The sequence below is a fragment of the Aphanomyces invadans genome (genome assembly GCF_000520115.1).
Source record: "Aphanomyces invadans strain NJM9701 unplaced genomic scaffold supercont1.53, whole genome shotgun sequence".
In the NCBI taxonomy this organism is placed as follows: domain Eukaryota; phylum Oomycota; class Saprolegniomycetes; order Saprolegniales; family Verrucalvaceae; genus Aphanomyces; species Aphanomyces invadans.
The window spans coordinates 42,379-69,984 of record NW_008580198.1 but is presented as its reverse complement, the minus strand read 5'-3'; the positions used below and the strand labels follow the sequence as shown (position 1 = coordinate 69,984).

Sequence of the window (27,606 nt, the reverse complement as noted above, 5' to 3'; positions counted from 1 at the left end):
CAAGGTGGCCGGCCTTCCTCAACAGTACAGCCAAACCAGAGATCACCACAACATTGTTGGGTCATCCGGTCGAAATCGCTCCAGACGGTAATGTCCACGACAAAATCTCGAAGGACGGCCGGACCAGTGCAAAAGTAAAGCTCATGCAGCGGCCTTGCCGCGCTTTCGAGGACAAATCAAGTCGAAGACAAGGAGTCGTTCGGGACGGTAGATTGTGCACGCATGGGCGGGTGACGCAACGTCGTCGCCGTCGATGCCATGGCACAGGCCAGCACATTCAACGACCAGCACTTGCTTGAGAGGAGAATCGTCGTAACTATCGACATCGAGATGCCAAGCAGTCACGAATATGCTTACAAGGCTACGTTGGCGTCTGTGGCGACGCATTGGACGGACATGGCCGTACAGATCACACTGATGGCCGGTCATCATGTGCGAAATCGACATGGCAAGGTCGATATGTTCAGTCAACATCAAAAAGCGCTCGGCCAAGACAGCCACTTACTCGTTTGAATGGAAAAATCGACAGATGTCGCGGCGCGACACTTCAACGGCTCGCCAAAGTTAGCTAAAGCACAAACGTCCACACAAACGTGGATAGGGGCGAGAAGTCGATGAACTACTTGCTGCGACGCATCCAAGTCTGTTGTGTGCAACGATTCTACGTGCCAACACTTCCTTCAGTGGCACGGTTTGTACCTCGTGTGGGCCGTCGTGTGGGACGAAGGATGAATTAGTCGAGCTAAAGCGAACATGTACTTCTTGCAAAGCCTGCGCATCATCGTTTGAATCTAGATACGACGCATACTTGGGCATGCCGTCAACTTCCTCCTGCAACTCAATGGTGCATCGACCTACCGTTGGAGTTATAAATAGAATGCAACCACCAGCACCGTTCGAACTTGCGCAGTATCTCCATTTCAGCTTGCCACAACATCGACATGCAGCAGCAAAGCGATAGTTGCGACGCCCCTCGGTGTACCGGTGGGTGCGGATTCTTTGGCAACGCGGCATGCCATGGCATGTGCTCTGTGTGCTGGAAGAAGAGCGGTACCAAAGCTCCGTCGAGCGCGCCGTCCCCGCCTGCGACTGATCAAGTGATCGAGCCAGATACCGTCGTCATAGCAACAGGAACGACCACGGGCGACACGATGGTGGAGACAACGACTGCGGAGGCAGGAACATCATCGACGAACGACGAAGCTCCTCCCGAGAAACCAGTGCAGACAAACAAGTCCAGGTGCTGGGAATGCAAAAAAAAGATCGGCCTTACAGGAATCGAGTGTCGGTGCGGCTTCGTGTATTGCGGGATACATCGGTACGCTGACCAGCACGAGTGTACGTTCGACCACAAGGCCGCCGATATCGCTGAGCTTGCCAAGCGCAATCCTGGCGGGGGGCACTTCAACAAGGTGGAGAAACTCTAGATTACGAACAACCATCATCTCTAAATCCACGCCGCAACCATGAAAAACGAGTACTTCATAATTTGTACTAGAAAACAGAGGCAAAGTTGAGCGGTTGGCGCTTTATGTGAGCGGAAATAAGTCCACGACGGGACTCGAACCCGCAATCTCCCGCTTCGTAGGCGGATGCCCTATCCAATTGGGCCACGTAGACATTTTCCCTTCGTAAGAAATAATTATCTTTAAAAGGGTATATCATTGTCCAACCCTGTTGCTCTCTGCATGGAGACTGCCACGAACCTTTCCTCGAGCAAACATGGAAAGGTGAATGCAGTCAAATATTCAATGCGGGGTCAGTTCTCACCTATGCGACATTGGCGCTTGAAGTCTGTGGCATGAGATCGTTGTCTGTGGATTGGAGCCTCACGCAGGATGACCACATGTCAAGTCAATCCCATTGTGAGCTGCATCGAGCACGCCTGGACTGGAATATGCCTTGCTATTTTGGTAGGAAGCCCCCCCCCATTCGCACCACCCTTGATGTTCCTCTGCCTTGAGAGTGCTGCGATTGTGTATGCCAGATTCGTGGCAGAGGTGCGCTGTGTCTCACCCCCGTCGACACCAATCCATGGAAGCCCTTCCGATCCTGAACCCATTACACAGCAACCTCAGGTACTCTAATCAAAACTAATATGCAACATCATACAAAAGAATATTATTAATCGTTACCATAGCATGGATATTCCGTTGCAATATATTGGAAAGTAGAGCTGGCATATTCACTGCAGCAAGTGGCCAAAGCAGTAGTAATTCGCACTTTACACAATGTACGCATTTGATTGGGTGATTTTCCTCGTCAGGAAGATTTCATCCAATCAAAATGAGTAAATGTCCATACTACGAGATTCGCCTCTCTTGAGTTCGTGTTTTGTTTTAACACTTTGTCAAAATAGAAACGTTAACAAGAATTCAACCAACTATTCATTCATGCTGAATAGAGGGGAAAATCATGAATTAATATAATATCTGGGGATTGTGAAAAACGCATATTGTCGGGCCGTTAAGGCTTAAACGTATTAAACGTCGTGTTGTTGACATTCGCACTTACAGAGGACGTCGAGACAACAAATTTTATCTGGGGTCGCCACAGTCGTTTTTCTTCCCTCAATCCCTCGTCTCCACATGCCAGCGTCCCCTTCGACCGCAGCGTCCGCGACTACGGCCGTGATCAATGCCAACATTGAATGCATGAACCTCCTACAAGGGTACGATGTCGTGATTGTGTGCTGTTCGACGCCGATGCAAGCCCAGTACTGGCAAAAGCGCCTTATGGCGACCCGCGGCGAGATCTCCCCCGAAAACATGAAGGTCATTGCAGTGCACGAAGACTGGGTTGGCGGCGCAGGCAACGGACTTGGTACGCTCTATGCGTACCAAAAAGCTGTTGCCGAAGGCAAAGCAGTGTACGGCCCGTCCTTCGACCTGACTGCTCAACTTAAAGCTGGCTCGGTGTCCGTTGCGTTGTACCACACCGCCGGCAAAGGCACACGGCTAGCACCATTGCCGGGTAGTGAAAACAACAACAAACCCGGTGTGAAGCTGCCTGCCATGATCACCATTGACGACGAAGTCGTCCCAATGACGATCTTGGAAGCTGTGATCAAGCAAACTGGTGTGTATGCTGCCAGCCGCCGCGGCCGCTTGTCTGTCTACTGGGGCGACCAAGTTTTTATTCCTTCCGCCCCCGTGCATTACACCCCCACTCATCACATTGATATTTTGGCGACGTTGGCGCCAATGCCTACCGAAGCTGAGTGGAAAGCGAAGGGTCTGGACAAGTATGGCCTCATTGCTGTCAACGAAGACGATCAGGCCGCTCAAGTCGACAAGGTTAGCCACGCGACGGCCCTTCGACTGCTCAGCGACTTTGGCCACCTCAAGTCGGTCGGCACGTCGTTGGGTTCGTTCTCGGTCGATCACGACATCCTCATTGCGCTGCTGGACGAATTTGACTCGGAATTGGAACAGAAGACGGGCAAATTGGACACCGATCCACATTTCTGGATGCCGTTCACGCTGCCCAAGCAGTCGTACGTGGAGCTGATGGTGCAAAAGGGTGTGCAACAAGCCTTTGCGTCTGCCCATTACGAACGCATGCAGCTGCTTCTTCATCGATTTTACACCACCCGTCGGGAAAAGCTCGGCTTGTTTGGGTGTGTCGACGTCGGGTCCGCGGCGTACTGGTGGGACTACGGCCAGCTCAAGTACTACTTGAAGAACAACGTGTTGGTGACCGAAGACTCGACCGAAGCCGCCGCCCTGCGATCGTTCCTGGGCATTTCGAACCCGTTGATGTGGAGCGAAATCGGCCCCGGCATGGTGTTTGACCAAGTTGCGGTCCTCGGCAGCAAGATCACCAAAGGCACGATTCGGCGCAGCGTGCTGTCGGGTGTGTCGGCGGCCTCGGTCACGATCGAAGACTCGATCTTGATCAACGTGACGGCCCACAGCATCACTGCCAAGCAATGCGTGCTGTACAATGTGACGTCTGAAGACGTGAACGGGCTCCAACTCGACCCGGGCTCTGTCGTTGTCGGTGTTCACCTTCCCAACGGCGACAAGTTGGTAGTCGAGTCGCATTTGACGATCTGTGGCGGCGACGTGTGGAAGGTTATCCTTGAACAGAACGAGCACTCGTTTGAGCAAATTTACTGCCTCAACGAAGAGGCTGACGTTGCCGAGATTGAAAAGCTCGTGCGAGAAGAGCACATGCGCGTCCGGGAACTCATTCACCCGTCGGCACCGTCGAATAATTAGTCAATACACTTTAGGTTCTTTCAGTCATGTGATGCGGGGATAGAAGCGCCCTCATCAAGTAACCATGGACGCACATGCCGGTCATGTGTGCGGCTCCAGGGCGACGCACGGTGGAAACCCATCTGACTTGTCCGTGTGAAGAAATTCGGCAGGGCAACAAATGCCACAGATCGGAGCGAAGGATGGTATGAGAGTAGCGCTGTAGCGCGTGCGCTGCTGCAATGGCCACTGCAATCACCGCCATCGATGGCGTCGTGGGATTTCGTTATCTGGATAGCATTCTCCTTGGAAGATGCATGAATGGCCTTGCTCTGTTGCGCCGTAGCTCGTTTAGGAATTGACATGTTGGCCGATGTATTTTCCAATCGTTTGTTGGCCCTTGACGGCCATCGCTCCAAAGAAAGACGGGAGCATCGGCGTGATGTGCGGCGCCAGCGGCTCCTTGACCACCGTCACGTCCACGTCCTGTCGCTGGAGCACCTCAACGAGCTGCTCGATTTCGCTCGCAAACACTTCCTTGCCGCCGTAGTGGACGAGCACAGGCCCAGTCCCTCGAAAGTCGCCGTTCAATGGATTCAGCTACAACACGAGGAGGAGGATGACCCAATGAAAAGGATGCTGCTGCTCACACCGAAGGATTCGTGACCGAGACGTTGTCGGGCAAGAGGTCGTTGTTGTAGTGCCGAATGTTAATCAATTGGACATAGTCCGTCGCGCTGTTGGTCGTGTACGAGATTGGAAGCGGGGACAAGTTCATTTGGCACCATGGGGACACTGCGACGGATGCCTGCGGCTTGCGCAAGTGCGACCACTCTTCCCATTTCATTAGACGCAACGGCGCACTCTGTGCGAGCCTTACCTGGAGTCTTTAACGCCAAGAGAAGTTGCAACACCAAGTGGCCGCCGGCTGAATCGCCCATCAACACGATGGGCTTGTTGCTGTCGTTGGCTAGGTACGAGTACGCTGCCAGTGCTTCGTTCATTTGGGTCGGAAACTACGCTCAGGCGAGGTTGAGAGGGCTGGGGGCAGCGGCATCGACCACACCTTGGCTTCAGGGGCGAGGGAGTACTCGAGTCCTAGCACGCGGACATGCTTGCCACTGGTTGTGCTCGCAGTCACTTGGATGGCATGGTTGGCTAAAGCGTACGTCGCTGAATCGCACAGAGCGTACCCTCCACCTATTGCGGCGATGTGGGAATGCGTTGAATGGGCCAGAAACCTAAGTACCGTGAAGGTACAGGATGGTCGCGTCGGCGTCGTTGGTCGGACCGCCGTACCACACACCGCGGAAGCCCGGGGCTTCCATCGGAACGAGCTGTGTCTTTAGCTGGAGGTTCGCTATGTAGATCAATCTGGACTCGTTGCGGCGAGCCGACGCATTGTCCGTCACGAGGGAGTAGCGTAAGAAGGCGACGGCGATCTCGTGCTGGATTGTCCATCCGTCCACAGGAGGCTTGTATCCCAAGAGTCGTCTGATGGGCGTCGTCACAGCCAAGGCAAGAAGCTTTGCAAGGCATCGAGCGAAGGAGAGGGGACGGCGCACGGTCAACTCGTCCGCCGCCGCGCCAGCCATGCTCAAACAACGAAGTTGACTGACTGGCAGTGTCCGGACTTCCTTAATCGGACAAATGGATGGACATTTCAAACATGTGAAATTCCCAATGATGGACACGGCGTGTGTTCAGCCACGATGCCGGCGTCGTTGACCGCGTGCCTTCGCGCCAACGCGCGAGAGCCAACGCGAAGTAGCACGTCAGCTACCACCAAGGTGTGTGGTAGGGTCGGAACCGCCCGCCAAGCAATGACCTCATTCCCTCTCGACAACTTCATCCTGGCGACCACGGTACCTAGCATCCCATGCCACAGCCGCCGATGGTCTTCCCAATCGGCTGCATCAAGTGAGGGTTCTGCTGGCAAAAACAAACTACGTTGTATCGCTTGGCCCCTCGCTCCGATTTCTCTCTTGCTTCGCAGCGATGGCTACACAACGACCGTCGAAACGAGTTCAAGAGATCGTGAAGGTTCATCCAGTGATCTTGATGGAAACACGGCATGAAGCCTTTCAATGGTGTGACGTTCCCGGCTGGGTGCGTCCATCGCCGACATTTGCTCTCATCCAAGGTCCTTGGTCTGCCCCTCCTCTCCTGACGGCTTTTTCTCCTAAGAGTGTATCTGTCAGTGCATTCGTCCTGCACTCTAGGCATGCGCATGATCCGACCCTCCTTCTGCGTTGGAGCTCGAGCATTAGGATGTCATTCGTGTTGTTCTCGCTGGAGCAACCCTGGGCAACCCCAGAACTCCTTCCAACAAGACAACATCGAAGTGAAAGTCAGTGGAGGGGGGGGTGCTCTACGTCGTCGGCATGGAATCCCACTGTCGCACTTCCAGGTACGGCCCGTCCCAGCGAGTCGAGATCGGTCCGAGCACTCGCGTCGTCCCGATGCACCGCGCTTGGGCTGCGGTACTGCGCTGTCGCAGGAGGCCCTGCACCTGGGTGCGGTCGCCGCCGCAATCGGCATAAACATCCCGAGCAAATACCAGCACGATCGAACTTGGGCTGGCAAGACTCGGCCTGCAGAAAGGCTGGCTATCTTGTTGTTGTATACCATACAATTCTCAAGATAAATACCTGGCGTGACGATCGCGTCTGTATTCTGCTGGCTGCGGATACCACTACAAGTTTGACAATTGTCGCGGACGACCGACGCGACCATTGCTACAGTATTCCGACCACATGAAGGCTGCCGCGATCGTCGCGTTGCTGGCGGCGTTGGTTACGGGCCATGCCATGGACTTGCCGACGTCCAAAATCGACCCTGTCGTTGCTTCCTACGTGCAAAACGCTTCCACTGTTCCGTCTGTGGTGGTCGAGTTCGCTGCGACGCCTGCGTTCGACGCGAGTGCGCTGGCCAGGCTGCCCCGACCCGACCGCCTCGCGACTATCACAACGCTTCTCGAAACCACGGCCAGGCAAAGCCAAGGCGGCGTCCTCGAGCTCATTCTGGACGCCTTGACCAACGACCCGACCCTCCAAGCACAATCCTACTACATTTCGAATCGGATCTTTCTCAGCCATGCGTCCGCGTCGCTAGTCCTTGCGATCGCGGCCGACCCCGCGGTGTCCCTCGTTCGAACGGCGATTCCCGACGGACAACTGCTCGGGTTTGTGACGTCGCCGATCCAGAACGATGCAACCTCGGCAGGCAACTTGGTTGCATGGCCTATCGAGCGGATAAAGGCACCGTCGGCATGGCAGCGAGGAGTTCGAGGAGCCAACGTCGTTGTGGGTACCATCGATTCAGGAGTTCGACACACGCACCAAAGTCTCAACTCGACGTATCGAAGCGACCATGGTTGGTTTGATGCAACCGGTGGAGCGAGCCCAAGCCCGATTGACTACAGCGGCCATGGCACTGCAGTGACCGCGGCGGCCGTCGGTGGTGCTCCAGCGGCAACTTGGATGGCCTGTGCAGCGTGCCAAAACGGCAGGTGCACCGAACGAGCGATGACTGCGTGCGCGCAGTTCATGCTTTGCCCGTCCTCCGTGGAAGGATCGACCGCAGAGTGCGGCTTGGCACCGCACGTGATCGTGAATGGATGGCACACAGACGCTGCGAGCTGGTTCACCCCCGTCCTGGTGGCGTGGAACGTTGGCGGCATCGTGCCAATATTTGGCTCTGGCGTCACTCAGCAACTCGTGGATGGCGTCAGCCCTCGGCAGTGCAGCACGGTAGCCGGCCCGGCTAGCTCTGACTTGGCGCTCGCGGCAGTTCCAACCAACGTTGGCGATTCCGTGACGGAATTCGGTCGGTTCGGTCCGGCGCAGGAGTACCGTGTAAAGCCGGACATTGCAGCTCCGGGGAATGCAGTGCGGACCGCAGACGCCTCCGCCGACGACGCGTACATCGTCCGAAGCGGCGCGTCGCTAGCCGCGGGCTACACGGGTGGGGCGGTGGCACTGTATTTATCTGCGTTCCCCCATGCAACATTTGAAGACATTTTTGTGGCGCTGACAACATCGGCAGCCAGGACAAAGTCGGTCGGGCTTCGGTGCGGGGGCCTACCAGACGACAGCTTTCCAAACAACGTGGCCGGGGCTGGCCGGTTGGACATCTCCCTCGCGCTGGGCGTGGTGTCCGCGCCTCCAAACAATCTGATGTCGGCCAAGGTTCCGACTGCGACAACGACAACGGATAGCCCAAGCGTGCTGGTCGGGATCACCACGAATGCCCCATCCAACGGCACGCACGACCGCAACGCCACGGCTGCACCCACGGACACGATTGCGTTTGCCAACTCCGAGACGTGATCAAGACGAAGGATGGATGGCCCGGGGTAGTACAGTGAAATATATCGTGTGGTTGTCCTGTCCTTTTCGCATCGAATGTGCACATTCAGTCGGGGCGGCGGCAGCATCCACACGCCCACCACCCCTGTAAGGTCAACGGGCATGCACATCACAAAGCCCATCCATGTACGGCGTGCTCTTCGCCCTGTGCACCCCTTCGAGCGTTCAACGCCCCCGTCCTTTTGCTCCGTGTGCTAGAAATGATGTCGATGCATGCATGGATCGAACCCTACGGCGTCGCCGTCGTCCACCGTCGCGAGCTTATGCGCAGTATCTCGCCGGCACCTCCCCCTCTCGGGGGCGCTGGCTGGGTACACTTGCTGTTGGACAGCATCTCCCCAAGCAACCAATACCGTAACCTGTCATGCGCACGACGGTCTTCAGCGGAAAGAAAGCGCGTCGAGCGCGATGTGCAGTGGGATTTCTCCATTCGTACGATCATTTGTCGGGGGTGTTGGGCCAGCTCGCAAATTTTTGACGGAGCAGCATCGACGTGGACCTTCAACCCGAGTGGCTCTGGACTGTCTCGAGCACCCACGACGCTGGACGTTGTGGCAACCGGTGGTGCGGGGGTTGGTGGGTACTCGATTGCCCTTGCCTGCCGGCTGCGTTGCAGGACGACGGGAGATCCCCTGTCTCAGGTTTCGCCGCGGCCGCGACGGACTCGAATCGCGCGCACGTGACCAACGCGAGCCCTACAGTACCGACATCCCCATCGCGTACTTGATTCGAGCATGCTGGTAGTACAAAATAGCAGGACGGCGGCTGCTGCGGGGGGCGGGGAGGGGGCTCGTGGAAGCCAGGTGCCGCCGAGTCCAATTCAACACTCTAGAACAGTCCCCGATCCTCTTGCACGACTTGTCCTGTCTTAACGTGCTTATTTGATACGGACGAACCCACGCGTTGAGACATTTCGTGACCCCCTACGCGAGGAACACACAAGTCGACGGCATGGCCCCCGTTTGCGCCACACGATTGCATGGGCTATAAAGCGGGGATGTGGTGGTGCGGTGAATGTTGGCATGTCTGGTGTGCTGGTGGGGCACCGGCCTACATATCTCCTCGAAGCGCAGTCGAGGTGGCTGTTGATGGGTCAACCAGATGGTTGTCGAAGCAGCGCGGGGAAATTCCTGGGTGGGTCGAATTGGATGGACAAGTAGACCAGTCGCCGCCAGTTTTGCAGCTCCACCCACGAGACTCGACGCAGCCGTCTTGGTCGCATGTCCCAACACATGCAGCCACCAACCGTCCAAGCAATTCATTGCAGGCGAGAGCGACGTTGTCGTTCGACAAAGTCGAAACGAGAAGAACAAGCGTCCACCGACCCGACTCGATATTGCACGGACCAAACGCACAACCACCCGTGGCGTGGGGGGCGGCACGTCGGTCTGCGAATTCCTTCGCGCGCGTGCAACAACCCACCAAGCGAACGACGCCCTTTCGTTCGATCACGCCGCGCGCGCACCGACCCACTCTCGCCACGCAGCGCGCAAGTTTATGAATTGATCAGAACGGGGCATGGTCTCAAGCACACGTATGCAGCAGCCACAAAGCCGGGTGTATTTTCGAACATCCGGCGGCAGCTAGGGCTGTAGGCACGCAAACGCCGCCCGGAAGACCGATTCGATGGTGCTTCATTTCGGATATTTTGTTGTTGTGCCAACTTTTGTGGCGGCGCTTCGCCTGTGCACCACCCGCGGTTTCCTCAAGGGGGTGGCGGCTCACTTTTCAATTTGCGCCGTGCTCAAGCCATGAGCTTGTCGTTCGTCCCGTGCCCAGTCGACTTTGACTTGGGGCCCGTGCCCGCAACACCGCCCCGAAAGCGGCCGTACCGGTCGAGCTTTGTCATTGTCCTCGACGAGAACGTGACCAAGTACCGCGGTCAGTGCAAGTACAAGTCGGGCAAGTGCAAGAACGAGCGGACGTTGAAATTCAACGGCCAGATCCACACGCTGTGCGAAGAGCACCGCCTCCGACACAACCGCATCCAGAACAAATCCGACAGCAAGATCCGCAAAGCTAAGCGCATGCAGTCCATGTACGCCAAGCTCGCGTCCGATGCAACCGTCACGAACGACTCGAAGCTCATGGAGATCCTGTACCATTCTAGCACCGACACGTGCTCGTCGTCGGGCGAGTCGGACTACGCCATGTCGACCGTTGACGAATTCGCAAAGGTCCCCGACATCAAGCTCGAGGACTTTGACGTGGACGAATCATCCTGGTCCCCCGAAGACACGTTCATCTTTCAGAACATTATGGGGCTTGGCACGTCCAGTAGCGGGGTGCTGTAGGGCCGCTCGTTCAAGGCGTCGTAGTCGGTAGGTTGTAATGTAATTCGAGAGCTAGGTCACTGCCAAACGCACACATACGTTGCTGTGGTTGGCCTCCGGGCGTTCCTTCGATGCCAGAAATGGAAGCAGCAACAGCAGCGCGAGGGGGCTCACAAACACCACGAGCAGATGATATGCTCCGAGTCCAACTTTATGGGCCATTTCGAAAACCAAGTCGACATGGATGCCGCAATCATGGCTCGCGTGGAAATGTGGGTGCGCGTCGTGGCCCTGGAATATTTATGGGATCTGATAAAGCTTTGCCGTCTACGTAGCTCGAGCGACCGTCGGTACAGCACGCGTTGTGCATGCCAACACGGCGACAAGAGGCCGTGGCGTCGGATGCTGGCAAGCCCGTTGCCTCCATGTCGCAGCTTCAGAACGTTTGCTATATGTTTTGACACAAAGTTTACAACGTGGATCTGCCTGTCGCATTGGTGGGAACGATTCAATATTTGTTTGCCACGGGGCAGCGCTGTCGTCGCCACAATGTCCAAAGAAGGGGATCGTTGCCGCTGGAGGCAGGGGAGGGGACGGCGGCTGCTTGGAGCAAACTTGGGCACTCGTCGGGTGATTGGTAGTACGACTTGGGTGAGTAACGTGGCTTGGATGACAAGGAAATCGGACATCTTGCGTGCATTCGCAGTGGTCCACTTCGTTTGGATTCAGACGCGCGTTCACATGGCATGTAGTTTTGCACGACAGTGTACCTTGCCGCGGCCGTACATGACGACTTCGACGACGCGCGTGGGCTTCGTTGTTCAGACGATGCCACGTTTCGTCCATGAACCGATCGCCCCGCACATCTCCCCCAAGCATATCCTCATGTGCGGTACGAAAGGTACTTGGACGGCAACCGAGCGACACTTGTCCTACCTGACAAGTTGCGAAGGGGAGGGCATCCACAACAGAGCCAGGTTTTGGGGGTAGAGCACTCATTATGCTAGGGGGGGTAGCATCTTACTGAATATTTAGGAAGCAGACCGCATATCGTTCCATGCAATCCACCGGGGGGATAAACATGCGACCATGATAGATTGCATCGTCTGGAGTAGTCCGACATGTTTGTGAATCATTTTACGTTCGACGACACAAACTCATGAGACGGGTTTGCGTGTTGTCCAAACGTTTGACGCGGTCGAGATGAACGTGACTGGGACGTCGATCTAACGTGCTTTACATGAACCGTTCCACATGACGAGGGAGGGCGTGGGGGGCGAAGAACAAGCATGCGGTAAACCGTGCTCAGCAATTCCCACTGAGCTGCTCACAGGGACCACGAACTTGCATGGCACTGAATGAAGCGACCGCAGCACTGGCTATGCCCTCCTCATCAAGTTCATGTCGCGATGACGCCATGCGAAGGACAGTTCCTGCGCATCCCCCGTCGTGCCCACTTTTCCGTCTGCGCTTGACCACGACAGCAAATTGCCGACTTGGTGCTGAACACGGCATCGACACATACCCCAGTCCTCTGGTCCGTTTGCGAGAATCTGTTGAATGAACAACGTAAAGCAGTGTGGACAGGTTCTCCGCTCGGTCTTGATGCGACGCCATCAGGTAGAGGCCGCTCTTTTGTGCCATGACCGACCCACGCAACTGATGGTGAGTGGTCGCTAATGTAGTTTGTCGGCGTCGTTTTATCAAATCGGCTGGGAGCGCGTCGAGCCACCGATTGTCGACAACGACGGTGTGAATTTCATGAGATCGGTTGAACGTCTCGGTGCAAACGCTCGCGATTCATCTCCAGATGCGGAGGACCTGCGCCGTGGCCGTGAGGCTCGAGAGATTCTTCGCCATGAATCACGACACCGACCAGGACAACTTGTTTCGCTCTGACGCGGACATGAGGGTCCACCCTCGAGGTACGCAAGCACAAGCATGAAGACGTCGGTCACGCCGACGAGAAGGCTTTTGTTCGTGGAGGCGAGTCACCTGTCGCCTCCAAGGCTTGCATTTCTTTCGCGCTTCGTGGCCAGTGCAATTCCTGTATCTCTGCGTTTTGAGTTGACCCCCAACAGTATTGCTGTCTTGGAATTTTGCTTGCAACCACACGACTTTGAAAATCTAACCAGCTCTCGTTGATAAAACGCTGGCAACTACAATGCCCACACGTTGCGAGGACCTTTGACATGGTTTGATGGAGTGCTTTAGTCTCTCTCCGTCGTGCCTTACTTGCCAATGCAGCGCAAGCGCAGATGCAACCGATGCCTGGAAGACTTTGGCAAGATTCCAATCGACGGGGCCGCATCGCGCGGCGGGATCGCAAACAACAAGGAGAGCTCCATTAACATCGTTTGATCACGCGAGTTGTGTGTCAAAGGCTATCTAGGACACCAACGTCTGTGTTTGGTTTTCTGAGGGTGGCAGGTACACTCCTGTCAGCACATTTGTCTCCCGCCGACAAATCGGACAACTTCGCTTCTCATCAACCCATCCAAAGACACAGTCCCGGTGAAAAGAATGCCCACAGCGTAATATCGATACACACTCGTCCAGGTCGCAGAGGCAGATGGCACATCTGTCGTCGCGGATTGATTCGTGTTTTTTGTCTGTGGTGGGCACCATCAAGAACGTGCGAAGGGCGGCGGTCAACGCGGACGCGTCACTGCCGTGGAATTTGGATTGGGTCGGCTGCAAATCGTGTGCAGCTCGAAGGTACAAGTCCATGAGGCCTTGCGTCCACAACTTGAAGCAGACTGTGCGTTCGTGGACTACTTCTGGCATGTCGACATCAAAGTGCTTTTTCGGGAATGGCAATTGCAACACAGCACGAAGGTCGTGTTGGAATGCACTGGGCTTTGCCGCCATGGACTGGAGATCATTGCGCAGTCGGTGAAAGTCGGAGAAGCGCTTTCGAATCGTCCACCACTGGTGGTTTGCGTGGTCCGACACGGTGATAAAGTAGACTGTAAATACACAGTTTGTGAAAAGCCTGGGCTGGCATACTTTCGATGCACGGATGAGCTCCGTCGAGTCCGCCGCGGCAATCGTGGCAAAGACTGACGAAGGAAGCGCGGGCGGCGGCGGCAGCAACACGCGCCTCGGAACCTTGAATCGTATCATCGTCGAGGATATTGGAACTGGTCAGGCAAAAATACGCCTCAACTTCAACGTTTTTGATATATAAATAGGATCATCATTGGGGGAATCTTGCAATGCCATTGGCTGACACTTGGGATTGTCCAATGGCCGAAGCTCCCAAAGCCACCATACAAACCTCAAGATAAAATTGGTACCGGATGCCCACGCACACACACAGAGAACTGTGTTTCAACCCTCTCCACTCGCACTGTGGCAGGGCGCGGACCCACTTTGCACAAGCGCCCTGTGCTGAATCGTGTTGATCGAGGTGTACAAGTCCACAGTGCCGATTTGTAAGCCTCATCTTGCCCCATTGCACAAAATCATGCGTTGTAAATTTGTCCAATCACGTAATAAAATTATATGAGACACGGTTGATTGGCAAGAACGCCACGGATTTACGAATCAGATGTCGACAAATGAAAATGAAACGGTATGATTGGACAAAAAAATCAAAGCATGTGCGTGAAGAACTCAATGGCTTGTTTACTTGAGCGGAACACGTTGTCATATCTGCGTCGCGATCAAGCATGGATTTACCGCCGTCGACTGCCAAAGACGCTGCTGGAAGGCGCGGGGGCAGCGTTACGTGGCTTCTTTACACGGCGCTTGTAGACAGCAATTTGGTCGTCGACCTTGATGCCCCATTGCAGGTGCTCGGCGCGGACAGCGGCGTCCAGGAACTCGTTGAGTTTCTCGACGCGTTCGCGAATCGTCTTCTCCGACATATTTCCTGTGATGTGTCGTTTGGGCAATTCGGGAATCTCCTTCTTCTTGTACCCGGCTTCGTTCATCAGACGGTCGCAGAGGAGGCGGAAGGTCGAGTATCGCTTCCAGCAGTACACGGTGCCGTAGTTGGTCGTTTGGATTTCCAAGTGGTACTGGACAAATTTGTGTCGCGACTGTGTTACGATCTTTGAGTTGACAATGCGCGCCGACTTCATCGTGATCTCGTCGGGGATGGGCAATCCCCCAGCTTCGACGACCACGTCGTGCGATTCGCGCTCTTCCACGTGGCGGACAATGTCGCGGATCTGCAAAAACGCTTGCGGCGCAGCTGTTTCGTCCACACCTTCCTCGCGAACGACCAAGTTGGTCACTGCATAGCACCCCAAATGAGGGTCCAGCCCCACAACTTCACCCACGCCAAACGGGGTATCCACAAGCGTTTTCGGCGATAAGATGCGCTCGCCGTCCAGCACAATTTCCTCTGGGTACACGTCGAGGACTTCCTCCGGCTTCCCGTAGTGCTCAATCGCCACCGAGTACACTTCTGTCTCGCGATCATAAAACAAGACGCGACCGCGGCCGTGGTCGGTGACGACGATCGGCACATCCCGGCCGAGAGAGTCTTCGTATTTGGCCTGCTTCTCAGCTTGAAGTGCCAGCTCGCGCTCGCGCGCGGCCTTCTCAGCCAAAGCACGTGCATGCGCAAGTTCACGCTCTTCTGCCTCACGCTCCAACTGCGCGGCTTCGTCCAACACAGCCTTGTGTGCAGCTTCCGTAGAAGCGACAGCGGCAGCCGCTGCGGCAGCATCGACATTACCATGAACCTTGCTGTCAACATTAGACCACGCAGCGCCCTTTGTGACCTCAGCATTGGGCAAAGCAGTGACCGCAGCAGCGGCGGCGGTACCGGCAGCAGCTTTGTCATCCAAGGCCTTTTGTGCGGCAGCAGCCTTCGCAGATTCTTCCGCAGCCAGGGCGGCAGCAGCCTTCGCAGATTCTTCCGCAGCCAGGGCGGCAGCAGCCTTAGCAGCTTCTTCTGCAGCCAGGGCGGCAGCAGCCTTAGCAGCTTCTTCAGCATCCAGGGCGGCAGCAGCCTTAGCAGCTTCTTCAGCAGCCAGGGCAGCAGCAGCAGCTTCAGCTTCGTCGCGCTTGCGCTGTCTGATGCAGTGGTGAGATGACGAAACATTTGAGAGGGACGACATACTCTTCGGCAAGCCGCTCAGATTCCGCCAACGCGGCCAAGCGTGCTTGTTCGGCGAGTTCCTGGGCCGCTTTCTCTTCAGCGAGCGCGGTGGCTTGGCGTTTGAGACGGCGGGTTTCTTCGACCTTAAGGTCGAACGCGATTCGTTCTTCTTCCTCGCGACGACGCTCGTCGGGTGTCATGGCGGCGAGGCGCTCGGCTTCTTTCTTTTCTGCGTCACGCTTGGCCAATTCGACCATGTAATTGATGCCGTACTAGCGAGAAATGACTGGTATGAGCCTGGGAAGACAACTCATAGTTTGTTGTTGTGGAAGATACCTTGCGGATGAGTGACCGTACAGCAAAGGAGCGCGCGACGGACTGCACCTTGACGGCGTTCTTGTGCACGATTTCCATCGTTTTGGGTCGGTGGAGGTACCAGTATTTGACAACGCCTTTGTTGGACATGATGGTTTCCAAGTCCAACGGCGTCAGGTGGCTCTCCGACGACTGGACAGCCTGGTGAATCGTGGCATCGCGATGAAGGGCTTCATGGTCCGTGGCCACTTGCTTCTTCCCCTGGTCCGCCGACTTGGGGGCCTTGGCGTAGCTAGAGTACATGTCGGGGGATGGACAGTAAGGATGTGGGGAGAGGGCTCAGGCGCACTTGCTTGTTAGCTGGCACCGGCCAAAAGTTGAACTGGGGACGTATCCGGATGCCACCATTCCGTACTGCTGTCGCATAGTACAAAATACAAGTGATTTTATTATTTCGGCCATCATATCCGGATAATGCAATGTGTAACTTATGTCGGAGCCCTCTCGAGCCAAACCGTATCCGGATAATTCAATGTGTAACTTCGTAGAAGAGGTGAGTAACCGGATGCATGCTGAGCAGATGTCGGAGGCGTTACACGGACGTTGAGGGGCTTGCGAACTTACCGCTGCCATGAGATGCATATGCTTGACTGGATGGTAGGCGGTGTGAATGAGTTTCTTGAATGGTGCACCCCCTGGAGGCTTTGGTTCGGTGACGGCAACCAAAATCAGATTGCCGAAAACACGACCTTGGCCGAACGATCATGTTGAATTGTGCTTTACAGTTATATGAATTTAAAACTGTCGATTTCTGCACAGCCGTGTACTTGACATTCATTTAAAATATTTTTATTGCACTATAAACATATTTATAATACGCGTCTTACAGTATATACAGCGTGTTTGATTGCATGAAAATAGTGTAATGTTGTCTTTATAGCGAACCAACAATTGCTCGCAATGGAGCGATCAACCTTGGACGTCCAACAGGCACAGATGCAGCAGCTCATGGACGCATATTGCGCGACAGACGACAAGGTTGCGTGCACACCATCCAAGAGTCACGTCGTCATTGGGATGGAGGTGCATGAGAAGTTGGTTTGCGCTGGCATGGCACACCTTCGGGTGTTCCAAGGTGGTGTGTCCATGCTGGGGTATGAAGCCAAACCTGGCGTATACGTGGATGTGTTCTCTCCTCGATGGTCGAACCTGATGTCCATCACAGGCATTGCATCAACATCGGTGTTCCAAGCTCCGTGCTCGTCATTGGTTCAAGCCCACTGGAACCTCACTCACGAGGATGACTCTCTAGCAATGGTCGAAGAGGGGGCCGCAGATGCGTTGGCGAAGGACATTGCCGTGCGCTTCCCGATCGTGCTGATCATTAGGTCGATGCGAGTTACCTACGGCAATCTCTCGTCGTATTTTGATGCTGGATCCACCGGAACCTCTGGGGGAGGCGTGCCATTACCTGGTTTCAAGTTCATTCGTCACAAGAACATGACCCACACCGTCGAGAAAACCAAGATCAAGAAACCTAAGCACGGAGCACCAGCAACCAATTTTGATGGATCGTTGGTCGTGTACCATGGAGAGTCCGTCGACTTTGCCTCCGTCACGTCACTGGAGCCGCATCCTGTCCGAGAAATCCTCATTCCACCGACATGGTCCACGGTGGCTTCGTCGATTCTAGAGAACTTGGCCGCATCGTCGAACCGTAAAGTGCTCGTTTGCGGGGCGAAGGGTGTGGGCAAGTCCACCTTCAGCCGGTATTTGGTGAACCAATTGCTCAATGTCTATTCCATTGTGGCCTATCTGGATACAGACGTTGGGCAGCCGGAACTTGCCGCACCTGGTGTGCTCTCCCTGCATTACATCACGACGCCGTTGCTGGGACCTGGATACACTCATCTCCAACCTGCGTATCGGTGAGTTTTCATCGTCCCGTCAAACTACGGTTGTTCATGTTTGGGTGCAGGTCGTATTTTTTTGGCTTTAGCAGCCCAAAAGCCGATCCGACCGTGTACATGGACGCGATCTCGGCGCTGCTGAACGACTACTCGGCAAAAGACCTTGCGATTCCGCTGGTTATCAACACGGATGGTTGGATCAAGAGCATGGGCTATGACCTCCTACAAGCGACTCTGACAGCCGCCTCCCCGAAGCACGTAGTCCAAGTCGTGGCTTTGTCCAAGGCGAAAAGTTTCGAAGTTCCCGCGTCGCCTCAGGTACTGATGAACTCTCGTTGCCTTACCCTTTTCATGCCCTTAAGTGTAGTGGACGTTGCATCCGATTGAAATGTGGGATGTCGAGCCGCCTCAGCCTGCACGAAGTGGGAAAGAACTGCGGCAGTTCCGACTACACGCGTATTTTCTGGGTCGGATTCCAGTGCCATCACATGTGCCTCTACAAAGCATTCATTGTACATCCGAGCAGACGCGGTAGCTTTTCTCGTTTTCATCGACTTTGCGTGCGACTTTGGCACTTTGTCGTAGGTATACCCGTCTACTCTCAACGATATACCCACAACAAATTCCATACCGCGTTCCTTTTTCTAAGGTCAACTTGCGTGTGTCGGGGGGGTCCGTGCCTCCGAGTCAGATCCTTCACGTCCTGAATGCAAGTGTTGTGGGTCTGTGCATTCATCCATTCGAGATGGCGTCGGATGCCACGGAACACAATGGCCCCAGAGCCGTCGTGGACAATCCCATAGTTCCTTGTGTCGGTCACGGTACATGCCATTGTCGTCCTTTATTCATTTGGTATGAACGCATGTTATGATTAGGCATTGTTCGGAGCATCGATGTGGACCGCCATGAGTTTCACATTTTGACACCCGTACCCATTGAGATTCTACAGCATGTCAACTTGCTCGTGCGTGGACATATTTCCCTCGCGTTCCAGCTGCTTGACCAAAGCGCCGTGTACGGATGCGCGCCGTACGTCGTCGTCGACGTGTTGGCCGCGGAAGGAACAGGCGCATCCTTGATGGAGAGCCGCAACAACCTCAAACGAAAAAAGGAAATGACATACTAGTAATGTTGAACTGACCCATACAAACAAAACGCGGGAAACATTGAAATTGTTTATTAATTCTGTGAATTTGAAAATTAATTGCTTACTGTTTGTATGGATATTTCGTGCAATTGATTTTATCTTTAAGTTTTTTGCGATGGGATCTCAACAGCACTTTTGGATACGAGTTGAGCCTGCAGCATGGAGAACCAGGACGGCAGATCGGTCGACATTCCCAACGACGGCAACGCCCATGCGCCATCGCCCAAGCGAGCAAGTCCGTCCAAGTGTGACGTGATATCGTCGCCGTTGGCGATCATTCCAATCACTGTGCATCCCGACGTGACGAAGGAGGTCGAGTGTCAGTCGCCACCAAGCCAGGACTTGTGCTACGACGACGACGAAGAGCTTTCCCAGTTGCGACGTTACTACGAAGAAGACAAGAAAGAGTCCATGAGACTGAAACTTCATGCGTCGACAAAGGAATGCATGACGCAATACGACTTGACATCGCTGGACAAAGGTGACCTCGTCAACATCGAACTCGGGTAATTGCATCGTTGTTGGCAGTCTCATCACAATTCCAAATATGTCCTGTATAGACCCCACGAGCGATCCTGCACTTTCGGCCGCGAGGGCTATACATCGTGCCTTCAAAGTGCAGCGATCACGTCACTGGGACTCATCTGCTTGAGCTCGAGGCATTGCTACATTGAATGGAAAGAAGAAGACGGTGCATCACTATACGTAACCGATTTAAGCAGCACCAACGGCACAGTTGTCAATTCGAATCCTCTTGGTACCGTTTTTGTTCACCTTCCACAGGATATGCTCACATGATGTCCAGTACCCAATGTTCCCACACGTGTCGTTCATGGTGACATTATTCGCCTTGCATACGCCAAGGATCGGTCGCGTCGAAGCTGCAAGATACAATACGAAGTCGAAGATCCCCGATTATGTCGCATGGACACTCCATGCAAATCACCAGCGATCGCACTTGGTCATAACGTTCTGGTACGAGGGTTGACGCACATCATGACGCTTGTTCTACTCGTCGAAATGCACAGGGGATTCTCTTCGCTGGTCCGTTGTGCTATCAGGATGGCCCGAAGTTACGCTCCCACGATGTAAGTTGTGGCTATGAGCTGGATTGTACGTTGCACCATCGAAATGTTTCCCACATAGATGTTGAACTTTCAAAAGGAATACGACTGTCTCAAGCATTCCCTAATCTCTGCCGCGAATACAACGGTATTCCTTCACAGCACTGTCGTTTCTTTATCTTGTGCTCAACAGTGGAAAGATCACGTAAATGGTGCGGGGGTCCCCATGGTCCACGCTGCGCCTCCCATCGATGTGTCCGTGAGCTTCGCCACCATGGACGCGCTTCACACGATGGTTTCCTCCAAGTGCCGCGTCCTGCATTACTCGGGGCATGGAGCAACCAATTGTCTCTACTTTGAGAGCGATGACGAGCAAGGCATGGCAGATCCAATTCCATACGATACGCTTGTGCAGATTTTACGTGGGCCAGCTCAGCTTAACCTGCGACTGGTGGTGGTCAATTCTTGCAATTCTGAACACATCGGTGCGCTGTGAATCTCTATATTTATGGTCATTATCCCCAATATGTCATCATCCCCATGAACATTGTGTAGCAAATGCGTTTGTCGAATGTGGAGTGCCGCATGTGATAGCGATTCGCGGTGATTCGACGGTCGAAGATTGCGAAGCGGTGCACTTTACCTCGTAACCTGACTCGACTACATCGAATCCATTTGAACTGACATGACGTATGTAGGGCATTCTATTTGAACTTGGCCATGGGCCAGCTCTCAGTTGAGGCGTGCTTCCTGCACGCTTTGAAGACAATTTCATGGTCGCCCCATCGCCTAGCGTCCACACGCACCACGGTAGGATGAACAAACCAGGAGAAATGACGTAATTGGATTTATCCATTTAATGTGATGAACATTGAGCAGGGCGTGGAGAAGTTTACACTACTTCCAACTCACCTCTATCACAACGAAGTGATCTTTCCGCACATGGTCGTGCCGCGATCGTTTCACGTTCCGTTTGAAGCGAGATTTCCCAATATCTGGAATATTTCTCTCCCGACGCTGTGCCCAGTACGATCATTTCTCTGGATGTTTTGACAAACGTCGTGGTCATAGAACTTTCGATTTCGCTCCATTGAACAGCTGCGGGTACGAACCATCACTTCATATACTTGAAGTGTTCACGAAGTGGTGGTCGAATGGATTATGAATTCCTTAGCTGTGTGCATACCTGACGGAAGAGAGTCACGTCAAGTACAAGCGCTGGGTATGGGTCACTGGGCCGGCTGGCGTTGGTGAGGACCGACTTGGTGTAACTCTTGGCCTCTCACGTCGATTGTGATGTATACCACCAGGAAAAACGCAATTGGCCAACGCATTAATGGCATATTTGAGCCCTCGCATGGCGTTTCTGGGTGGAGTGTACCACGTCAGCGTCGCTGAATTGTGCGAAGATGATGCATCAATCATGGTTGGACAAGAGAACCTCAATCACCCCCACGAACGGTGTGTTCCCTTGCTGTCTTGGTACCTGAGACAATGGTCAATGAACTGACTCGGCAATTTCAATATTTCTGTAGAATCTACGACAAACTTGAGTGCTTGCTAGATGAGTTGCGAGCGTGTGCAAGTCGACGAGTGCAGCGGTATGTAATCGGCCTTGAACTCCTTGAGCCTGACACGCAATAGATTGCACAAACTGACGCGGCACATACATGGTACCCCGATGCTCATTGTCCTGGATGGGTGCGACACATTACTCCTTGGAGATGCCCAAATGTTTACCACCTTTATCAACACACAACTCACCGACAACATTGGACTTAAGGTCCTGACGACCTCCGAGTACTTTTGCCAAACGGATCGCGTCCACGACCATGGTCTATATGTGTTTAAGACTCCGCCCATGACACGAAGAGCGTCGGCAAAGTTGCTTGTGGACATGGTGTTTCCTCGAAAGATGTCAATTCATGGAATGAAGCGATCGCCGCTGTATGAGCCAGGCATGGAAGACACAATCAAGAACTTGTACTCGGTATTGGCCGCGCATCCGGCGATCCAAGATTTGCGTGGCCTTCCTCGGGCCATTTTTCGATTCGCAACGACTTTGCTGGCACAAGACACAACACAAGCGTGTATCTCGGTGGACGCACTACTTCACCCATAAACGGGGTTTTAATGCAATCCTGCTGACACGACACCGGCAGCATCTTCGTAGGGTGTTCTTGGACGACCTCGTGAAGACAATGGGGGGACCGTATACCCCTTGTACATCGCCGATGTAAACGTGGTCGATCTAGCTGTCGTTTGGGGAGATGCGTCATGACGTGTGGTCGGCTGTTGGGGTGATTCAAGTGGAAGTGGCGCACGGATCGTCTTGATCCGTGGCGATCCACCCAGTGAAAAGGGTCGGGCCTTGGAGTATCGCGGGGATTCGAGCATCGACAACGGCAAGTGGGTGGGTTTTGGTACGATGCATTTGGGAGTTTCCGAACGAATGGAAGACGTGCGAGATGTTTTGGGGCATGATGCGGGCGACGGTTTGATCGGTGAGGACACGTTTTCCATGGCGAGGGGTGGTAAGTGGTCAAAAAGCGATATGTCCGTTGCTTGGGATTGCAATGGCTTCGGAAACGCTGCCGGGGGTGGCGCCAACAACGCCTGCGACGTCAACTTCGACCGAACTAGCGCCATGACGTTGGACATTTTTCGATCGTCGGCGTGGAGCTGGCGCGAATGTTGAAACAAGTGGACTTGCGCCTTGCCGGGAGACTGCAAGTCGCTTCGAAAGTGCTGAAACGACGACACGAGTGAATTGTGCTTCGTCGAAGTGATCACGTCGCCAGGGTCCGTCCCCACCGCCGCTGACCGATTCATCGCCATCGCAAGACGCTGGATGCACCGGAGGAACTCGTGAAAGTTGAGATCGAGCGACTCACGGCTCTCGGTCTTGGAAAACCCGACGTCGAGTTTGGCGGCGTTGTACTCTTGAACGATTTCCTGCGCCATGCATTCCAAGCAACTGCCCACGCGAATCTGAGAAGTACCTGAAGACTGAGTTGACGAAAGGTAACTTGCGGACGAGGCTGGTCCAATATCCCAGAGGGCAAGATGTCTAAGGGCGTCCGTGTCGATGAATGTTGTGCTGCAGTCGAATCGTACCAAAACACCTGACAAAGTGGATGAAGTCGCGAAGAGGCAGCCCTTTGTTGAGCTCAATCTACGCGCCACATGGATAAATGACCTGACGGTCCGACCAACTCAATGTGCGAGTCAAGGTACCGAAGTCATGCTGTGGCCACCAAAGTGAGAAAAGATCTGCTTGAGCGGCCACACGTGCTTTAGAATGAACTGCATCACTTGGGGCTGCGACACTTCAGGGCCAAGGGGTTGTGTCTGGAGCTGGTTCGCGTGAGGAAGTATGTATTCGCGAAAGAGTTCGTCAGCTTTTTGAGTGCTCGGCCACTCCTGTACAAGCCCACAATGATCGAAAGGCGTGTACCGTCGTCCAAGTGTTACCTCAATGTTCAGACACCGACACAGCAGCAACGTCGTGCCGTGCACCCACTGCTTGAACGTCATGCCGCCACCCGGCGCGCACGCCGAGTGTTTCGAAGCATGTTCAAACAACAGTGGCGTCGGCTTAAAGTGAAAATGGAACGACTCACTGTCGACCACGCGTTGCTTGGGGGACGCCACGCGCGGCTCCCGGAGCGCCATGACGTAGCATGCGTCCAAGTCGGCATCCAAGACGGGTCGGTCGCTCAAGTCGGCGACGCGGCAGTCCCGTGCAAACCGGAGAAAACTCGTTCGCCCGATCGTTTGAAAGTTGGTCAAGCTGCCCTGGAGGCAGTACCACAAAAAGATTTTGCGATATGCGCGGTTGGTGAAGATCGGACCATGGTTATCCTGGCATGACCAGTGAAAGGACCATCAGCGGAGAGCGGCCACGTACCGAGTCGTACACCATGTCTGGGACCATGAAGTTGCACAGGTTTGTGTATGCGGGCGAACGCTGTGGCGGCATTTGAGTCGTCGAGTGGTCTACTTGGGTGTACCGACCTCTATGACGGGGCCAGGAATGAGCAAGAAACTTGGGTGGACGGCGACAACACGGCCATTCTTTTCCAGGTTGCGGCGAAACAAGTGGCTGTCTACGCAGCGAGATCATTTCAACTATCCATCGTTCGATGCACACGCTTACCTTCGGTGTGCAAATGGTCGAAGAACGCCTCGAACGCATGAAGCACGCGCGTTTGGCACATGTACTGGGCAACAATGATCCCGTAGACTCTGGAGAAAAGATCGTTTTGGACCGTGATGAGTTCGGCTTGCTGGCGTTCGGTTTGGGCCACGAGCACTTGGTACTCGACTTCGATGGACGACGCCGTGCCACGCGACATCCTTCGCTTCGTTGCTTGCTCCTGCACGTTCGGATGGCATCCACACGGAGAGGTGCCGTCGCCGCATCGTACCTGCAGTTTGGCCTTGAGCCGGTACATCCGCATCATGCCCGCCGCAATTGCCGCTTGGTTTTTCCGATTCATGTCGTGAATCGCTTGACGAAACAACTCGAACGTGATCGTGCCGTCCGACGACAGCGTTGTGGCGTTTTGAATGGCTTCCTTGAGCACGTTGACGCCAGGGTCTCCCGTTTTCTCAAGGGCTTCAGTGATTTCTGTGGCCACGAGCGACCCATTTCCTGTTCAATCTGGTCGTCACTTGGCGGACGAATTCAGTGCCATCTCGTCACCGTGGTAGTCAAGCACGGTAAAGTGGCGCTTCAGATCCTCCTCGTCGTTGGTCTCCAGCTCGATCTTCTTCCGTGCTTTTATCTACACCAGAGTGATGCCGGCACCGACGACGGATGGCGGTCGCACCTCGAGGTACTCGTTCACGTTGAGTTGGAATGACCCCTTGGCCTCGATACCAGCAAAGAGCTCCTTGACTTCTTGCGGTGAAAACTCGGGGGCGTGGTCTTTGAAGAGCAGGGTGGCCTCGAGCTTGTCTAAGTCGCGAGCGTTCCTTCGGTTGGCTGCTAGAGAGAATTGCATCGCGACGAGCTCCGCCTCCTCGGCGCTGAAGACATCGGTCACCATCACCGTGGTCTATTTATACGTTATCTCGACTCACAACGGTCGCAATAATTGTTGCATAAATTGCAGCACCAGGCCAAGGTACGACCCTGCAAAGAGGCCAGCAATCGTGGCCAGCGATCCCGTCATACCAGCAACTTCGTGTTCGACGTCGGGGCAAGTGGCGGGAGCTAGCATCATCGCACTGGTCCCAACGTAGCCGGTGACGAGTCCAAGGACTGCCACAAGGGTAATGGCTGCCGCGCCGCTCACCAAATGTGAAGACACTGCCAGAATAAACAAGGGAATGAACGTAGCTTGAAGGGCAAGGGGGTAGTGCAGAGTCTCGAGCGTGAGGAGTCGAAGAGTCAGCGGTAGCGACTTCCCAACAACGTCTCCGACAGTAAACGCCGCCGTGAGAACGACGGGAAACCACGTCGGGCCGAACGAAGCGGATCGGATGGCCGTCGTGAGCCCTGGATAGCAGGCGAGGCAGATGCAAAACGTCGCAAACGACATGGCCACGGGCTTCCAAGCAAGACGCAAGACGTTGAGGATGGACCCGACGTCGGTAGATGACGGATTCTCCACAATCGGAGTGGTTTCTGTAGGTGAAAACGTCTAGTCGCAGTGCCGTGTGAGATCCATCGATTTTGTCGACGCTACCTGGGAGACGTGCCGCTTTTGCGGAGACCTGACTGGGGATGGGAGGGGAAGCGCCAGTGGCGTCAAATGCTGGATGCGAACGTACAAGTCAAGCACTGGTTTAGCGTATTCGTTGTGGGGGAGCATGGCATACCTATGACCAAGAGCTTCATTAGGTTGAGCTTGGAGGAGGCGCCGTACAACTTCCATGCAACAGCAATCGCGACACTGGCAAAGCCAAAAAAGACGCCCAGCGAGACCATGCCTGGTTCATCGTGGTCGTAGAGCCATTTGGTGAGGATGCGAACGACGACCAACAAGAGCGCGCCAGTTCCTTTGCCGCTATCCACCGCTTGAAGGAATGAAGGACCAAACACAGCTCCCAGTCCATAAATCGACGACTGAATCAATGCACTCGCCAAGGACGTCACGATCACCATGACCAGAGTCCCAACATAGCGGACTTGAACAACGACGTTGGGGGCAAGTTGAAGGGCTGGTACCGTCAAGACCGAGAGCAGGAGGCTGGCAAACCCACCATTCATGCGCATGTGAAGTGGCAGCTGGCGACCCGCCACGAGCATGAACATCGTGATCACGAGCAAAGACGACATGTTGATGACGGGAAAGACGAATCCGACCATCCCATCGGGGTACAAAGCCCCAAACGCATCAATCGACAAGACAAAGCAAGTCCACGATGCGACGAGGGTAGCCCCCGCGGCGAAGAACGTCAAGTACGACCAAACGAATCCTGGTCTGGAAAAGTCATCCAGGTGAGCCTCGAGCGCTAGCGTCAGCTGCGGTCGCTTAGGTGGAGGAGATTCCATCACAGGGCCACCATGCAAAATCGAGCTCATTGAACGCCGAAACCGTCGATACCCCAAGGGTCACTCGGCTCTTCGAATTGCATAAACAGTGACTTCTTCATTGCTCATGCTGCCGGTCCGTCGCACCATGACGTCCGCTCAAACAACTCCTGAATGGAGATAAGCGGGCACCAGTAAGAGCAATATCGCCTGCTGCCTTCACACTCGTGTATACTACACATTACAATTGTGTCCTTAAGAAGCCCCACACGAATCCGTCATGGAGACTTGGGAACGTTGAGATGAGCTTGGGTTGTCGAACTTGTCTACTTGACACTGAAAACCCCCCATTCGACTTCGTGTTCGTCGTTTGTCTCCACGTCGTCAAAAACTTTGAACTACAGTAACTTCTCCACATTTGTCGTAAATCTAGGATCTTGACTACAAACGATTCCATAATTGTTGTGTACCGAACCTCCCTCCGCCTCAACCCCAAGCATTTACCACTGAAAGTTCGAATTGAAGGTGGCGTTTCGAGATAGTTTTCCCATGAATCGCTAAGAATTTATTTGGTTTGTGCAGCACAGCTACAGCCTGATGCAATAATATTGATACACGACCCAAGTTGGCCACAACGTGACCAATACGAGCCGAATTTGATCGTTTGGACTCTAATTCATCCTCGTGGTGCCTGGAATGACGTCAATTTCAATTATACCATTTAAAGCTATACAGAGTGCACATGAGATACAAGAATGAAATGTCTGACAGTGTGTAAAGTGAAA

The 27,606-nt window shown here is 54.3% G+C and overlaps 11 protein-coding genes and 1 non-coding gene across 13 annotated transcripts; 7 read left to right on the top strand and 5 right to left on the bottom strand.

The window, feature by feature from the left end:
- Window positions 1–941: 941 nt before the first annotated feature.
- H310_13541 (hypothetical protein) lies at window positions 942–1,510 on the top strand (the record flags this gene model as incomplete). The annotated part of the gene is made up of 1 exon (XM_008881090.1): window positions 942–1,510. One exon carries the CDS (start codon window positions 942–944, stop codon window positions 1,425–1,427), a length of 486 nt encoding a protein of 161 aa, XP_008879312.1. The 3' UTR covers window positions 1,428–1,510.
- A 36-nt stretch (window positions 1,511–1,546) lies between these two features.
- H310_13540 lies at window positions 1,547–1,620 on the bottom strand. Its single transcript has one exon. It is a non-coding gene; the product is annotated as a tRNA-Arg (tRNA).
- A 935-nt stretch (window positions 1,621–2,555) lies between these two features.
- H310_13539 (hypothetical protein) lies at window positions 2,556–4,246 on the top strand. The gene has a single exon (XM_008881089.1). It carries the CDS (start codon window positions 2,589–2,591, stop codon window positions 4,221–4,223), a length of 1,635 nt encoding a protein of 544 aa, XP_008879311.1. The 5' UTR covers window positions 2,556–2,588; the 3' UTR covers window positions 4,224–4,246.
- A 214-nt stretch (window positions 4,247–4,460) lies between these two features.
- Window positions 4,461–6,561, bottom strand: H310_13538. Of its 2 annotated transcripts, XM_008881088.1 has the most exons (6): window positions 6,443–6,561; window positions 5,452–6,384; window positions 5,269–5,402; window positions 5,083–5,218; window positions 4,855–5,036; window positions 4,461–4,802 (listed from the first exon to the last, which is right to left on the bottom strand). In XM_008881088.1, the coding sequence occupies exons 2-6, from the start codon at window positions 5,795–5,797 to the stop codon at window positions 4,554–4,556; spliced, it is 1,047 nt and encodes a 348-aa protein (XP_008879310.1). In that variant the 5' UTR covers window positions 5,798–6,384; window positions 6,443–6,561; the 3' UTR covers window positions 4,461–4,553. The 2 variants fall into 2 exon arrangements, with proteins under 2 accessions (XP_008879310.1, XP_008879309.1); XM_008881087.1 differs by having other exon boundaries at window positions 5,452–6,561.
- Window positions 6,562–6,907: 346 nt separating this feature from the next.
- Window positions 6,908–8,596, top strand: H310_13537 (hypothetical protein). The gene has a single exon (XM_008881086.1). It carries the CDS (start codon window positions 6,959–6,961, stop codon window positions 8,531–8,533), a length of 1,575 nt encoding a protein of 524 aa, XP_008879308.1. The 5' UTR covers window positions 6,908–6,958; the 3' UTR covers window positions 8,534–8,596.
- Window positions 8,597–10,230: 1,634 nt separating this feature from the next.
- Window positions 10,231–10,951, top strand: H310_13536 (hypothetical protein). Its single transcript, XM_008881085.1, has one exon. The coding sequence runs from the start codon at window positions 10,324–10,326 to the stop codon at window positions 10,864–10,866; it is 543 nt and encodes a 180-aa protein (XP_008879307.1). The 5' UTR covers window positions 10,231–10,323; the 3' UTR covers window positions 10,867–10,951.
- Window positions 10,952–13,168: 2,217 nt separating this feature from the next.
- On the top strand, window positions 13,169–13,978 carry H310_13535 (hypothetical protein). Its single transcript, XM_008881084.1, has one exon. It carries the CDS (start codon window positions 13,418–13,420, stop codon window positions 13,742–13,744), a length of 327 nt encoding a protein of 108 aa, XP_008879306.1. The 5' UTR covers window positions 13,169–13,417; the 3' UTR covers window positions 13,745–13,978.
- Window positions 13,979–14,353: 375 nt separating this feature from the next.
- Window positions 14,354–16,586, bottom strand: H310_13534 (hypothetical protein). The gene is made up of 4 exons (XM_008881083.1): window positions 16,238–16,586; window positions 15,923–16,173; window positions 15,813–15,876; window positions 14,354–15,704 (listed from the first exon to the last, which is right to left on the bottom strand). The coding sequence occupies exons 1-4, from the start codon at window positions 16,517–16,519 to the stop codon at window positions 14,526–14,528; spliced, it is 1,776 nt and encodes a 591-aa protein (XP_008879305.1). The 5' UTR covers window positions 16,520–16,586; the 3' UTR covers window positions 14,354–14,525.
- Window positions 16,587–17,155: 569 nt separating this feature from the next.
- H310_13533 (hypothetical protein) lies at window positions 17,156–19,331 on the top strand. The gene is made up of 5 exons (XM_008881082.1): window positions 17,156–18,144; window positions 18,195–18,444; window positions 18,494–18,657; window positions 18,712–18,947; window positions 19,002–19,331. Exons 1-5 carry the CDS (start codon window positions 17,177–17,179, stop codon window positions 19,250–19,252), a joined length of 1,869 nt encoding a protein of 622 aa, XP_008879304.1. The 5' UTR covers window positions 17,156–17,176; the 3' UTR covers window positions 19,253–19,331.
- Window positions 19,332–19,432: 101 nt separating this feature from the next.
- H310_13532 (hypothetical protein) lies at window positions 19,433–23,315 on the top strand (the record flags this gene model as incomplete). Its single annotated transcript, XM_008881081.1, has 14 exons — window positions 19,433–19,779; window positions 19,834–20,030; window positions 20,079–20,248; window positions 20,302–20,361; window positions 20,420–20,485; window positions 20,531–20,822; window positions 20,893–20,983; window positions 21,036–21,147; window positions 21,217–21,363; window positions 21,409–21,441; window positions 21,512–21,587; window positions 21,648–21,798; window positions 21,873–21,938; window positions 21,982–23,315. 14 exons carry the CDS (start codon window positions 19,433–19,435, stop codon window positions 22,457–22,459), a joined length of 2,286 nt encoding a protein of 761 aa, XP_008879303.1. The 3' UTR covers window positions 22,460–23,315.
- Window positions 22,468–25,391, bottom strand: H310_13531 (hypothetical protein; the record flags this gene model as incomplete). The annotated part of the gene is made up of 10 exons (XM_008881080.1): window positions 22,468–23,292; window positions 23,340–23,407; window positions 23,455–23,512; window positions 23,575–24,201; window positions 24,248–24,307; window positions 24,355–24,446; window positions 24,497–24,716; window positions 24,768–24,994; window positions 25,046–25,127; window positions 25,173–25,391. 10 exons carry the CDS (start codon window positions 25,389–25,391, stop codon window positions 22,468–22,470), a joined length of 2,478 nt encoding a protein of 825 aa, XP_008879302.1.
- Window positions 25,392–25,421: 30 nt separating this feature from the next.
- On the bottom strand, window positions 25,422–26,842 carry H310_13530 (hypothetical protein; the record flags this gene model as incomplete). The annotated part of the gene is made up of 3 exons (XM_008881079.1): window positions 25,422–25,988; window positions 26,034–26,166; window positions 26,214–26,842. The coding sequence occupies 3 exons, from the start codon at window positions 26,840–26,842 to the stop codon at window positions 25,422–25,424; spliced, it is 1,329 nt and encodes a 442-aa protein (XP_008879301.1).
- Between the last annotated feature and the right edge of the window lie 764 nt (window positions 26,843–27,606).